Below are 15,778 nucleotides of genomic sequence, written 5' to 3' on the forward strand. Positions count from 1 at the left end.
ACATAATGTTTAAAACACCAAAGGGGGGTTCCCGCCCAAAATGGGTTAACACACTGCTGTTATGCACCATGTCGCTGTAAAGTCAAGCCCTACAAGTATTAATTTTAAGATGAGTATTTCAATTGGCCAAACTAGCAATACTATAAGCTACTTCTATAAAATGTGTGTGATTGGACGCTCACAGCGACTGGCAGTTAGAACTTAGGGGAACAACATTTCACCATGACAATTATTTTTGCGCGCTGCACACGCCATGCTATTTGTGTGTAATCTTTTTACGACTTGTATCCCTGTGGGGTGGGGGGGGGGGGATTTCTCTATCACAACGTTTCACATATTGGAACATGGTATGAAATAATGGATCCACGCACAATAGCATGCACAATAAATGTTGCTATTATCGATACAGTGGTTTCTGACATTTGCACCAGTCACAGACATTCACAGACTTATTTCTAGACATTTAGAGCCATAAACATCAGTTTATATAGATTTTAAACTACAACGATTAACTTTCACCAGACATGTCAAGCTTTCCTGTCTGGAGGTGTGTCTTGCATAACGTCATGCACTTGAAGGCATGAGCTATGATTGGTCTACTTTGGAGGTGGCCTACCTACAGAAAGAGTCCTGTTGTACATGATTGGCCTACAGCCTAACTTACTCCCAAATCAGAGCTCGCATATGAAGTATTGTTTTAATATTCTTTATGAATGTCATTCAAATTAAACATTTAATTTCACTTTTTTTCATACTAAATACATCAATTCAATTTACTTATATAGAAAATATGTATGTTGCTAATCGTACTAATTAACTTTTTCAGAAGTAACATTTCCAGAATGTAATTTATAATAATTTATAATGTCTACTTCGTAACTGGTAATAGCTAATGTTCTACATGGAAAGGACAGAAAACGGAATCCAGTGTTAATGACTATCATGTTGTTTTTCTGCTCTTAGACATCCAAGAGGAGTTGTCTCCTAAACGGGAGAGTTGCCCCAGTCTGCTTCAGGAGGAACCAGAGCCTCCAGGGATTAAAGAGGAACAGGAGGAGCTACTTCAAAGACCAGAGGAACCTGATGGGTCAACGTTGACATTACTAGCAGTGAAAAGTGAAGATAAGGATGAAGACATCTCTCCGCACGTTAAAGTTGAACTTGAAGCTGACAGTGAGGACAGTGATTATCGGGAGGAGTCCAGTGGAGGTCAGTCAGTGTTAAACACAGGGACGGGTATACTAGAGGAGGCTGAACAAACAGCCAAAAAGGACACGCACGTTTATACCTCACTCATTCTTGAGATAAGGGACAAAACCTTTTTCAAATCAGATTTTATTTTATTTTAAGAACCATTAAAATGAAATGGATGTATTTGTAGACACAGGTCTCAACTACCAATCTTGAGAAGGAACAGGTTTTTCGCATAACATTTATTTCTAAAATGGGACATTTATGCACTTTATAACTGATTTATGTCAACTCCGTCAGACACACTAAAATCCCTTTTATTTTAATTTGATAATTTCAACAATACTATAAAGTCCTCAGTTATCTTATAATGGCTTTTAGGAGTCAAGTTAAGTAATACAATTAATTTAATATTGTTTTATTCCAATATCACACTATTATGAAATATCCCATTTCTCATATCCTTCATTTTCAACCTTTACTTTCAATATTATAACATAAAAACCATGTTAAAAAAATAAAAAGCATCATTAAGTAGTATTTCAGTTGGTGTTTCAATACATAAGCACAAAATATTTGACATTGAATCATCTATTTCTTTGGAAATTAACAAAAACATCATGTGACCAACGTCTGACGGAGTTGACGGACATCTGACGGAGTTGACAAGTTGAACTGATTTAGGTTCTAGACCACCTAGGATCTTGATTCTGGTAACTAATCCCACATTTTCAAGGATGAGGAATACAGTGGTACTATTTAGATTTGCCCTGTGACCATGGCAGCCATTTTTCAAAATGGCCGCCACCTGCTGTTACTTTACAATAACTCAAGTTCTACACCACCTAGGATCTTGATTCTGGTGACTAATCATACATTTTCAAGGATGTGGGATACATTGGTACTATTTAGATTTGTCCTGTGACCATGGTAGACATTTTTCAAAATGGCCGCCAACTTTCTGTTATTTCCCAATAACTCAAGTTCTACACCACCTAGGATCTTGATTCTGGTGACTAATACTACATTGTCAAGGATGAGGAATACAGTAGTACTATTTAGATTTATCCTGTGACAATGGCAGCCATTTTCAAAAATGGCGGACCTGCTATTATTTTACCAATTAGTCAGGGAATATTATCAGAATGACAAATCTGGGAATACATTTCTTACCAAGAATGTTCTTGTTTGTAAAGGTGTCTACTAACATATCCCACATTGTTTTCTATTGAACCACCCTAGGGGAATTTTTGACAGCTGCTGAAAGTTGGGTACCATCAACAACCAATATAAGGCTAAATGTTCTAATTTTCATTATGCTTTAAGTAGCATGTGGCATGTCAAACGAGGGGGTTTTCATGATTCTGAATCCATTCCAAGCATTAGTTTTGCACGAAAAACACTCCTTGGGCTAAAAACGGCCATAGCCATCATCACAGATGTGATGAGGTAAGCACATTTGGGCACATTTGGGCAAGTGGCTATGGCCAAACTAGGGGGTCTATGGCCAAACTAGGGGTCAAACTCCTTGGGCTAAATTCGGCCATATCCACTTTCCCAAATGTGCCCAAATGTGCTGACCTAATCACATTTGTGATGACGGCTATGGCCGTTTTCAGCCCAATGAGTGTTTTTCGTGCATAGCTAATGCTTGGAATGCATTTAGAATCATGAAAACCCCCTAGTTTGACATGTCACATGCTATAAGCATAATGAACATTTTGCCTTATATTGGTTGTTGATGGTACCCCAACTTTCAGCAGCTGTCAAAAGTTCCCCTAGGGTGGTTGAATATAAAGCAATGTGGGATATGTTAGTAGACACCCTTCCAAACACATTGGTGAAGAAAATTCTTGGTAAGGAATTTATTACCAGATTTTATTAATATCCCCATACTAAATAACGTTCTAATAATGTTCTAGACCACCTATAGACCCGACTTCACCAACAGAGACCCGGGTGACACCTAAACAACAAGTTTGGACAGCCCCACAAATTAGTGTTATGGAAAATAGCAAGTGTCTTGGAGGCAGCCAACATCTGTCGAGGCGATGGGGTGGCCTTTGAGAAGTTTGCGCTTCAAGTACAGTCGCTGGTAGGCATGCTAACAACCCTAGGCCCAGAGGGAGACACAGCACTTAGATGCGGCTCACAAGTTGCACGACTCCTCAACAAGCTGCCACCAGAGATAAGAGTTGAATTCCGCCGCACAATGCTCTGCGGCCCAGGAGCAACCAACACCCTGTTGGAGTTCTCGGAGTGGTTGAAGCACGAGTCCTAGCCATATAGCCTGTGCAAAGGCAAACACCTTGAAGTCCTGCTTGAGGTGAACAGTGAGCGAAAGACTCTGCCTCAACGGAAAACCTGAAGATCTGCCTTCAGAACTATCAGGCAGGATGTGCAGACACTGAAGGCATCAGTGTCGTTCTCTGTGTCCCCAGCATGTCAACCAAAGCAATGTTACCAAATCAAAGGAGCCTTCACCTCAAGTCACCTGGGGCTGGGTGAGCAATCGTATCCTGTATCTAGCATCATAACTAAATACAGACACTTGGCCAGACTGCCGCTACAACGGTTTGAAAGGGTCAAACCCCTCATCCTGATTTGGGAAGACCACCCCACCTAATCACACCAACCGAACAATTGAGGTTGGGGCCTCCAGGTGGGCCAGCAGCCATCTGCACAAGACTGGGCTGGACCCTGCAGGAAAGCAATCTCCAGCCAAGACAATGTAAGAGCCCCAGAACACAGAGCTCATGAGGACGGAGAAACACTGGCAGGAGGCCACCAAGATGCAACGCCCAAGAGACCCAGAGTGTGCCACCGCTCGCAGTAAGGAGATCAACTGCTGCAGCAACGATGTCATGAAAGGCAAGTCTCTACCAAAAAACCCCTGAACCTAATCGGGGTGTCAAGAGACCAAAGTTTCTCCCCCACAGTTCCCTGCAGTGGCCAGTGAAGTCAAACTGTGCGTCTGTGCCTGAAAGGGACAAGTCAAAGGCCATAAAGCCCACCTACTGTAATGTCCTGTCAGTAGCAACTCAACCTGCACCTGAAATAAGCCCTGACCCCTCCCAGAGAAAGTTCATCCTTGAAAATGTAATGATTAGTCGCCAGATCCAAGATCCTTGGTGGTCTAAAACTTGAGTTATTGGTAAAATAACAGCAGGTTGGTGGCCATTTTGAAAAACAATGGCTGGCATGGTCACAGGACCAATCTAAATAGTACCACTGTATTCCTCATCTTTTAAAATGTATGATTAGTCACCAGAATCAAGATCCTAGGTGGTCTAAAACTTGAGTTATTGTAAAATAACAGCAGGTGGCGGCCATTTTGAAAAATGGCTGGCATGGTCATAGGGAAAATCTAAATTGTACCACTGTATCCCTCATCCTTGAAAATGTAATATTAGTCACCAGAATCAAGATCCTAGGTGGTGTAGAACTTGAGTTATTGTAAAATAACATCAGGTGGCGGCCATTTTGGAAGATGGCTGCCATGGTCACCACGAGACAAATCTGTGATGGCCCTATAGCCAAAAATGTTCCTTAAGGCATGCTCTAACTGTCAAACTGCAAATTAGAATACTTCCCATTATTCAAAAACTATCATTTTATTGTTTTGGGAACACTTTTGTCAACTCCGTCAGATACATGTCAACTCCGTCAGACACAAAACCTGATGGAGTTGACGTCTGACGGAGTTGACAAAATGGCATTTGTTTTCATCTTAACCCTCTGTAGTACAATTTATCCATTTCGTTTTTCTTCAGTTGTTAGCTAAACCTAACCCTAAACTAAAATACTAAACATTATTTTGGAATTCTTAACAAAGATCATAATAATGTCGGAGTTGACATGTAAAAGCTGTGACCACATTGATATCAACATTGTTTGTTTAAAATATCAAACAATTGAATGCTTGTCAGACCAGGTGCTCCACTGTTGCAACAAATATAAACAGGACTTGGAAAAGGAGTCTTCAGGCTAAATCTGTCGACAATATTTTCTGATTAATTTAAGACTTTCAAAAAACCTGACGGAGTTGACGGAGACGTGGGACACACATTTGATATGAGATATTTAATTTAAAATATAAATATAAAATTAACTGTGTATATTGTTTGCTATGTTGTTGACAATCTACTTTCATTTAGTATGTATATTTATGTGATTGTGACAGTATTAGACACTTTTTTGGCAGTTTGAAATTGTGACAACTTGCTGGGGACAGGCTAAATACAGGCCTTTTTGGGTACAGTGCCTGCTTTTAACTAATTTAGATGGCATATGAAAAAATATATAATGAAATTAATGGCATAATAATACACAACTGTATTACATTTAACTTTGCAAGTGCTTTTATTTTTATGAATTAATTTATTTTTAACATAAATAAGGCTCTTATGTGTGGGACATGTTTTTTCCACTTTTGTCCCTCATCTCAAGAATGAGTGACCTATATGTGCTGGATCAAAATAAAGTCACAAATCAAGAAATGGAAAAAAAAAAATCTGCACACCATTTTATGCTCCCAAATATGTCTTTACTGAAGTTTCGGGCCGCAGCCCTTCCTCAAACCTTCAAGGAATGAGTAGACCACAATACATATTTATAGTGTGACATACCACACCTGTGGCCCATCAACCATCAGTCCCAATAACTATATACATTGAGACTTGAGTACTTGACTCACTTCTGTCAATGTCACCTGACCGGTGACAGTGATTGGGACTGATGGTTGATGGACCACAGGTGTGGTATGTCATGTTCTAGATGATGTGGAAAACGATTCTATGGAGTGTTGTTGTTTGACTACTTTCACATCCACGTCATCCAGCGTTAGGTCTGCCTACGGTTTCTTTAAGGACCAATACAGTGCCATAACAGTGGTTCATATGCATACACATTATCAACAGAATTCAGTAAAAAAATAAAAACGCCCTTCCCTTTGAAAGGGAAGCCTTAGTTCTCTAGGAGCTTGTTTGATGATGGAAGCTTTTCAAGTTGTACCTGTACTCTGTTTATAACCTGCATATTCACACCTCTCTCTCTCTCTCTCTCTCTCTCTCTCTCTCAGGGGTGAGGTCCCGATCTTCAGAGACCCACAGCTGTACACATTGTGAAAAGGGTTTCAATACTGCCTTTGACCTGAGGCGACACCAGCATATCCACACTGGAGAGAAACCTTTCCACTGTAAACCTTGTAACAAGGGATTCAGCTATGCAGGTTCTCTGAAGAAGCACCAGAGTATCCACACGGAAGAAAAAACTCTCCAGTGTAAACATTGTAACAAGAGATTCAGCTCTGCAGGTTCTCTGAAAAAGCACCAGATTATTCACGCTACTGGAGAGAAATCTTTCCACTGTAAACCTTGTAACCAGAGATTCAGCTGTGAAGTTTCTCTGAAGAAGCACCAGATTATTCACACTACTGGAGAGAAACCTTTCCACTGTAAACATTGTAACAAGAGATTCAGCCTTGCAGGTTCTCTGAAGAAGCACCAGAGTATCCACACTGGAGAAAAACCTCTCCGATGTAAACATTGTACCAAGAGATTCAGATATGAGGGTTATCTGAAGAAGCACCAGATTATTCACACTGGAGAAAAACCTTTCCAATGTAGACATTGTGACCAGAGTTTCAGTTGGTCAAAACACCTGAAGATACACCAGCGTATCCACAGTGGAGAAAAACCTTTCCACTGTACGTATTGTGACAAGAGTTACCTTCACAAATCTGGCCTGAGGGAACACCTGCGTCTCCACCCAGGAGGAAAATCTTTCCAATGTATGTATTGTGACAAGAGTTTCTATTTGTCAGCTGACCTGGAGAGACACCAGCGTATCAACCATAAGAAACCTTTCCCATGTAAACAGTGTGACAAGAGGTTTAGTATTGCAGATAAACTGGAGAGACACCGGCTTATCCACCACAATAAGAAACCTTTCCAATGTAAACAGTGTGACAAGAGGTTTAGTACTGCAGATAACCTGAAGAGACACCGGCTTATTCACAATGGAGAAAAACCTTTCCAATGTAAACATTGTGACAAGAGGTTCAGATATGCAAGTATTCTGAATAAGCACCAGAGTAGTCACCAGCATATCCACACTGGAGTCAAACCTTTCCAATGTAAACGTTGCAACATGAGATTCACCCGGGCAAGTGCTCTGAGTTTGCACCAGAGTATTCACAGTTACAGAGAAAAACCTTTCCAGTGTGAACATTGTGGCAAGAGTTTCACTGCGTTAAACCTACTGAAGTCACACCAGGTTTCCCACACAGGAGAAAAACCTTTCCAGTGTAAACAATGTGACAAGAGATTTAGTAGATCAGGTTATCTGAAGTTCCACCAGCGTTACCATGCTGGAGAAAGACCATTCCACTGTACACATTGTGACAAACGTTTCATTCACAACAGGGAGCTGAAGACACACCAGCGTATCCACACAGGAGAGAAACCTTTCCAGTGTAAAATTTGTGACAAGAGTTTCTGTCAGTTAACTTCTCTAAAATACCACCAGCATATCCACACACTGTAGAAAAACCTTTTTCCACTGTAAACGGTGTGATAAGAGTTTCAGTGAGTCATCTAGTCTGAAGGCTCACCAGTATATCCACACACACTTGAGAAAAAGTCACGTCAGCTGAAGGGATGTCCACACTGGAGAAAACACTTGTCACAATGTTAACAATGTGACCAACCAAAGGGGAAAAGTTAATAAATGACATAACTTTAAATTACCTCACCGGGTGGATCAAATTAAACGGCTCTATGGTGTGAGGGAGTTGATCAATACAAATGCTGCTTCTGTGAACAGAAGTTTCAACCTTTCACCTCTTACAGCAATCAGTTTAAAGTGTCCCGATCACGTCTCTTTGCTCCCGATCCTATTCCGATCATTTGATTTTGAGAAATGCCAATACCAATTTTTCCAGATCCGATATGTAGCCTATCATTTTATACAACACTTATGACATATCACAATAGTATATTATCCTAAATCACAGACTATAATATTGATGCACTGCCCATGCACCAAAAGCCCTAAAGTGATTACAATAATAATACAAAAAAATACAGATACTAGAGTACGAATATAACATTTTTGTACTATTGCTGTCATGCCTGTGTTACTGTTATAGAGCTGCATGATTATGGCAAAACATGGGGTCCATATTGAGACCAGTTATTAAAAGTATTAAAGGACATATAACATAAAATTCAACTTTTTCAGTTTTGTTGGTGTTTTCTTTAGCTCCCCTGTGTATTTTTATTTGTAATTGGCTGCCGACGCCCATCTGAAAGTATAGTTCCTTTTTGAGACACATTTTCACGATCTTTCAAAAAAATAGCAGATCTACAAGCTCGTAGCGCGGCATTCGGTGCCGCGCTATGATATTGTAGATCTGCTATTTTTCAATAGCTAAAGTATAACATAATGCTTAAAACACCAAATGGGTTCCAGTCCCCAATGGGTAAGGGCACGAGCTAGGTGTGAGCTATGGTGATACATACATATCGTTGAGACGATACAATGTCTCCACGATGGACCATTTCAGAGATCTCACATCTATCGTGATACAGACAAGGCTCTGGATAGAGCAAGTGCACATCTATTAGTGTTTAATTTATATTTCTGTAGTATGGCGGTGTTGTAACCCCAGTTTGACGTTTTTTGGGACTCAGACAAACATTTAATGGCATTTCTATTCTGACCCCAGTTTATATTGTAATATCAATGTTAATGTAACTGAGAACGGGTCCATTTGGTTCCTATCATTTGACTACAACTCATTGTTTTTCTCTACTTGGTTTGTGTCTTGGGAGGCATGTGGACAGTTCAGAAAGTAATAGTTGTTTGACCTGTTTCCCAAAATAAAATCTAATAATACCATGTGTTGTCATTTTTAAGTTTGTTTTCACACATTTGGAGAAATATGGTAATGTAAGAATTTTGTACAGCTATCGTCTGTCAACAATATTTGATGGTGTGTTTTGACGGAATCAGAACTGAATCAAGAAACTAACCTTTTCCAGTGGACTTCTCATAGTAATAAATGTGTTTCATAGTAATAAAGTTGGATATTTTAATCTAAAATTCGATGATTGAATAAAAATTGATTCCTAACGTGGATTCAATATAAAATCCGTGTCCGGGGACCCCCAGGGAGTTCCAGGGGATCCCCCCAGCTAAATGATAGTTTGGAACCAAATGGATGCTTATGGGTCGATCTCTGAGAGTGTACAAATTAAACCAAATGGACCTGTAGGAGACTCCTAAGGATAAATTACTATGACACTATGTATGGTACATTAGGAGTCCAACTAGTACTGATTTACTACGACACTATGTATGGAATATTAGGATTCCAACTAGTACTGATTAACTATGACACTATGTATGGAATATTAGGAGTCCAACTAGTACTGATTAACTATGACACTATGTATGGTACATTAGGAGTCCAACTAGTACTGATTTACTACGACACTATGTATGGAATATTAGGAGTCCAACTAATACTGATTAACTATGACACTATGTATGGAATATTAGGAGTCCAACTAGTACTGATTAACTATGACATGACTATGTATGGTACATTAGGAGTCCAACTAGTACTGATTAACTATGACACTATGTATGGTACATTAGGAGTCCAAAGTAGTACTAGTGGTTCTCAAATGTTTTATTTGCAAGGACACCCTTAACTCTGAGAGTGTACAAAATGGAACCAAATACACCCATTTTTCATTTATTAATTTATTTCAAACATATTAAAACAATGAAAAGACTAGACTAAAATATTATTTAAAAAAAGAGAAAGGGAAAAAGCACCAAAACAATTACTTGTGTTTGTGTTTGAAAAAGGAGTAGGAAGACGTTTAGTGAAAATCGTATCGGGTCCTATACCCCTTCTTTGTGTATCTCAATACATCAAATGTAAATCATCAGATAGATGTTTTAGATTTCCGCCCCAGTGTTCACACACTCACAATCAAATTAATGATGAACACAAAAATACAGATAAACCAAAACAATCAAGCATACGAGAATACAACTGAATCTATAAATACACTAACGTATAATAATGTTATAATAATTAAAAAATGAAATGATGCTCCAGATCTACACCTGTTCTCAACAAGATATTCTTCTAATCTATATTTATTTATTATGTCCATTTTAAACATCCGCTTGAACCCATTCCATCTCACGCTCTGTTCCAGTTATTTGAATTGTAGTGCTTTTAGTTTGATAAAGAGTTGGTTAGGTGGTTCTCTGTAGGCAGTTTTATTTACTAATCTTTTGCTTTTTTTTAAGGATGAATATTGACTTTGTATTGGTTGTGGGTGTGTTTTTTTTCCCATACTTCAACACAGTAAGATATGTATGTGTAGTGATGTGTATGTGTAGTGATGTGTATGTGTAGTGATGTGTATGTGTAGTGTATGTGTAGTGATGCACAGGAGTGGGGATTTTCATGGCTGTTGTTGGCCGGGTCTTGGCTGGGGGGGAGGGGCTACATGGCTGTTGTGGGTCGGGTCTTGGCTGGGGGGGAGGGGCTACATGGCTGTTGTGGGCCGGGTCTTGGCTGGGTGCTACATATGGCAGTATAAAGGAACAGTACAACATGTATAATGAACTTTTCTTCTAAAAATATTTGACCTTATATCGTTGCTGTCGGGAGGAAACCACCTAACTCAATTTTTTAGGTTTTTGATTTTTTTTTAACACCCTGTGTGTTGGTTAAAATAATATTGAACCAATGAAAAGTAGTAAATATCACTCCGGACTAAACCTCTTAACTCCATTGGTCCATCAAACTGTCTGCTGAAGCAGCCAACTCCACCACCTCTCCCCCTCTCAAACTGTCTGATAAAGCAACTAACTCCACCACCTCTCTCCCTCTCAAACTGTCTGCTGAAGCAGCTAACTCCACCACCTCTCCCCCTCTCAAACTGTCTGATAAAGCAACTAACTCCACCACCTCTCTCCCTCTCAAACTGTCTGCTAAAGCAGCCAACTCCACCACCTCTCCCCCTCTCAAACTGTCTGCTAAAGCAGCAAACTCCACCACCTCTCCCCCTCTCAAACTGTCTGCTAAAGCAGCAAACTCCACCACCTCTCCCCATTTCATCCAAGTAATTGACAATATATACAGTCACAACAACAACTTTGATGAGGCAGTATTGCATTGTTTTAAAAATATAAGGTCTTCATAATCTCTTGAAAAATGTATATTTTTAATTTCCTGAAAAACAATGAACATTTTGGAGTTAGGGGGTTTATTCCCAACAGCAGGGATATTTGTCATTATCGTTTCAGTCTTCTACACAAATTAAAGTACATCCAAAGACCACCCTAAACTAGTGTCTCAGACAGGGCAGTCTCCTGACGGGTCTTGGGTTCCGGGCGGGAACCCTGACTGAACACTTACAGCAGCGGGTTCAGGCAGCTGTTGACCAGAGCCAGGGTGAGGGTTATGGGGATCCCAAAGCGGAGCACAAGCTCCAGTGTGTCACTGGGCTCTATCACAACATGAATCAGATGTAATGTGGAAGGGGATCCAGCACAGTAAGAACGCGGCGATGACAGTTGCTATGATTTTGTAGGAGGAGCAACCTGATTGCCTGGCCAGCGGGCGGGTATTCCTGAGCCGGTAGATGATGACGGAATAGCAGGAGACGATGACGGAGAAAGGAACCACGAATCCTGCAAGGATGTTCATTATGTGCAGGGCCCCAAATCGAAAGTTATGCAACTCGGTGTTGAGTGCATAGTTGTTGTAGCACAGGACCTTATCATCATCGTAGGGCTCCAAGTCCCTAAAGATGAAGTGAGGGATGCCGGGAGCCAAGGCCAGAACCCAGACACCCAGACTGACCCATGCAGGACGCCTTTCTGACGGTGCGGTAACCACTGCACCGAGCCCACAGTGGACACACCACACCGACACATCTGTCCACGCTGATGACCGCCAGAGTGTAGATACTGGCGTACATGTTCATGAAGAAAACCATACCGTCCATCTTGTACATGAACCAGCCAAAAGGCCAGCGGTAGTCGAGAGCTCTCCATGTGATCCTCAGCGGCAGGAAGGCTGTGACCAGGAAGTCGGCCACGGCGAGGTTGAGGTACCAGACGGTGCTGACGGTTCTCTTCATCCTGAAGCCCGTCGCCCAGATGACCACGCCATTCCCCAACACGCCGAGCACACACACCACACTGTAGATGACCACGGACGTGATGTGGAGGGATTTGATGATTTTAATCCAGTCGTATCCTTCATCCTCTTCATCCACCCCGTCTCCCGAGCCGCTCCCAGACAGATCCATCCAGTCATTGTGATGAACAGCAGGTGTGGTCATATTCTCCATCGTCCTGAAACCTAACAAACATACATGCTTTCTTAAAAAAAACCTTTTAAAATAGTTCACCTATAGCCGATTTACAATGGCAGGTTACAACTAACCCATGGCTCCCGACAAGCGCAACAGGTTACAACTAACCTGTGCTGCGGGTTAAATCCCTCCCGTGGCAGGTTAAAACTCACCCGTGGCATGTTAAAAGTATAACCCGTCGCTTCCTGTGAGTTTAGGTTTAGCTGGGTTGGGTTTGGGTTATAGGGTGTCAGACTAATGCCTGTAGGACTGTTTGTGCGTCGGTCCAAACACATGCACCCCTCGGGCGGGACGGGCAGCAAAGGCCCGATCACCCCGGGTTCCGTAACTAGGTGTGTCATACAGTATATTAGTCTAGTAGCCAAAAAGTGAACCCGGACATGTTGAGTACACAAAGGTTTTATGTTATAAATGTTGAGTATGGGTCCCCAGCATGTAGAAACTGCCGGATGCTAACTTGCATATGTTGAGCAATTTTCATAATTGGCAAAATATGTGACCATACTATTAACAACCTATAGAAGGCAAAATATTCAAATTTTCATCATGCTTTATCTAGCATGTGATGTGTCAAACTAGGGGGTTTTCATGATGCTGAATCCATTCCAAGCATTATTTTTGCAAAAAAAAACACTCATTGGGCTTAAAACAGCCATGCCGACTTGTGCCCCAAATGTGCTGACATCATCACATTTGTGATGACGGCATTGGCCGTTTTTAGCCCAATGAGTATTATTTTGCAAAATCAATGTAGACTGATTATGAATAAATAGAATAAAATCAACAGAAAAAGGGTGTTTCTTAATGCTTTTTTTCTTAATGCTTTTCGTCAATGCTTTTCATCATTTTTGACCATGGGCTATAGCCCATCTCAGATGTCATACTATAGCATGCCGTTTTTCATCATTTTTTAGCCTGGAGCTTTTCTTCACGCTTTTTCGTCACGCTTTTTCGTCACGCTTTTCATCATTTTTGACCATGGGCTATAGCCCATCTCAGACGGCATACGAAAATCACTCGAGACAATGGACTATAGCCCATGGTCTCGGAGTGATTTTCGTCTTTTTTTCAAATCCTCGTTTTTCATCATTTTTGACCATGGGCTATAGCCCATCTCAGATGTCATACTATAGCATGCCGTTTTTCATAATTTTTTAGCCTGGAGCTTTTCGTCACGCTTTTTCGTCACGCTTTTCATCATTTTTGACCATGGGCGATAGCCCATCTCAGACGGCATACTATAGCATGCCGTTTTTCATCATTTTTGAGGATTTGAAAAAAAGACGAAAATAACTCGAGACAATGGACCCTATAGCCCATGGTCTCGGAGTGATTTTCGTCTTTTTTTCAAATCCTCGTTTTTCATCATTTTTGACCATGGGCTGTAGCCCATCTCAGACGGCATACTATAGCAGGACCAGTATAAATGACCTTCATAAGACTAGTAAATTACCTTGACCAGTATAAATTACCTTCATAAGACTAGTAAATGACCTTGACCAGTATAAATGACATTGACCAGTATAGATTACCTTGACCAGTATAGATGACCTTGACCAGTATAAATTACCTTCATAAGACTAGTAACTGACCTTGACCAGTATAAATGACCTTGACCAGTATAAATTACCTTGACCAGTATAGATTACCTTGACCAGTATAGATGACCTTGATCAGTATAAATGACCTTGACCAGTATAAATGACCTTGACCAGTATAGATGACCTTCATAAGACTCGTACATGACCTTCACCAGTATAAATGACCTTGACAAGTATAAATTACCTTCACCATTTTCATCATTTTTGAGGATTTGAAAAAAAGACGAAAATCACTCGAGACAATGGACTATAGCCCATGGTCTCAGAGTGATTTTTGTCTTTTTTTCAAATTCTCGTTTTTCATTATTTTTGACCATGGGCTGTAGCCCATCTCAGACGGCATACTATAGCATGACCAGTATAAATGACCTTCATAAGACTAGTAAATTACCGTGACCAGTATAAATGACCTTCATAAGACTAGTAAATGACCATGACCAGTATAAATTACCTTGACCAGTATAGATTACCTTGACCAGTATAGATTACCTTGACCAGTATAAATGACCTTCATAAGACTAGTAAATGACCTTGACCAGGATAAATTACCTTGACCAGTATAGATTACCGTGACCAGTAGAGATTACCTTGACCAGTATAAATGACCTTCATAAGACTAGTAAATGACCTTGACCAGTATAAATGACCTTGACCAGTATAAATGACGTTGACCAGTATAGATTACCTTGACCAGTATAGATTACCTTGACCAGTATACATGACCTTGACAAGTATAAATGACCTTGACCAGTATAAATGACCTTGACCAGTATAAATTACCTTCATAAGACTCGTACATGACCTTCACCAGTATAAATGACCTTGACCAGTATAAATGACCTTCACCATTTTCATCATTTTTGAGGATTTGAAAAAAAGACGAAAATCACTCGAGACAATGGACTATAGCCCATGGTCTCGGACGGCATACTATAGCATGCCGTTTTTCATCTTTTGAGGATTTGAAAAAAAGACGAAAATCAATCGAGACAATGGAGCATGACCAGTATAAATGACCTTCATAAGACTAGTAAATGACAGTGACGCAGAGAGAGTGACACAGAGACAGTGACGCAGAGTCCAAACACATGCACCCCTCGGGCGGGACGGGCAGCAAAGGCCCGATCACCCCGGGTTCCGTAACTAGGTGTGTCATACAGTATATTAGTCTAGTAGCCAAAAAGTGAACCCGGACATGTTGAGTACACCAAGGTTTTATGTTATAAATGTTGAGTATGGGTCCCCAGCATGTAGAAACTGCCGGATGCTAACTTGCATATGTTGAGCAATTTTCATAATTGGCAAAATATGTGACCATACTATTAACAACCTATAGAAGGCAAAATATTCAAACGCTTTATCTAGCATGTGATGTGTCAAACTAGGGGGTTTTCATGATGCTGAATCCATTCCAAGCATTATTTTTGCAAAAAAAACACTCATTGGGCTTAAAACAGCCATGCCCACTTGTGCCCCAAATGTGCATTTGTGATGACGGCATTGGCCGTTTTTAGCCCAATGAGTATTTTTTTGCAAAATCAATGTAGACTGATTATGAATAAATAGAATAAA

At 40.5% G+C, this 15,778-nt stretch overlaps 1 protein-coding gene and 1 pseudogene across 3 annotated transcripts in view; one reads left to right on the forward strand and one right to left on the reverse strand.

Annotated features, from left to right (window-relative positions):
- Positions 1-9,093, forward strand: part of LOC306912916 (uncharacterized protein) — a 37,372-nt gene extending 28,279 nt beyond the window's left edge. For both annotated transcript variants that reach the window (XM_079489376.1, XM_079489375.1), the window contains exons 3-4: positions 964-1,209; positions 6,272-9,093. In XM_079489376.1, the coding sequence (XP_079345502.1) occupies positions 964-1,209; positions 6,272-7,737 (1,712 nt within the window). In that variant the 3' untranslated portion in view covers positions 7,738-9,093. The remainder of the gene's footprint in view (positions 1-963; positions 1,210-6,271) is intronic.
- A 2,629-nt stretch (positions 9,094-11,722) lies between these two features.
- LOC306912822 (chemerin-like receptor 1) lies at positions 11,723-12,581 on the reverse strand (annotated as a pseudogene). Its single transcript has one exon. The product of its transcript is annotated as a chemerin-like receptor 1 (transcript).
- Positions 12,582-15,778: the final 3,197 nt, after the last annotated feature.

Source organism: Electrona antarctica (genome assembly GCF_951216825.1).
Source record: "Electrona antarctica genome assembly, chromosome: 20".
In the NCBI taxonomy this organism is placed as follows: Eukaryota; Metazoa; Chordata; class Actinopteri; order Myctophiformes; family Myctophidae; genus Electrona; species Electrona antarctica.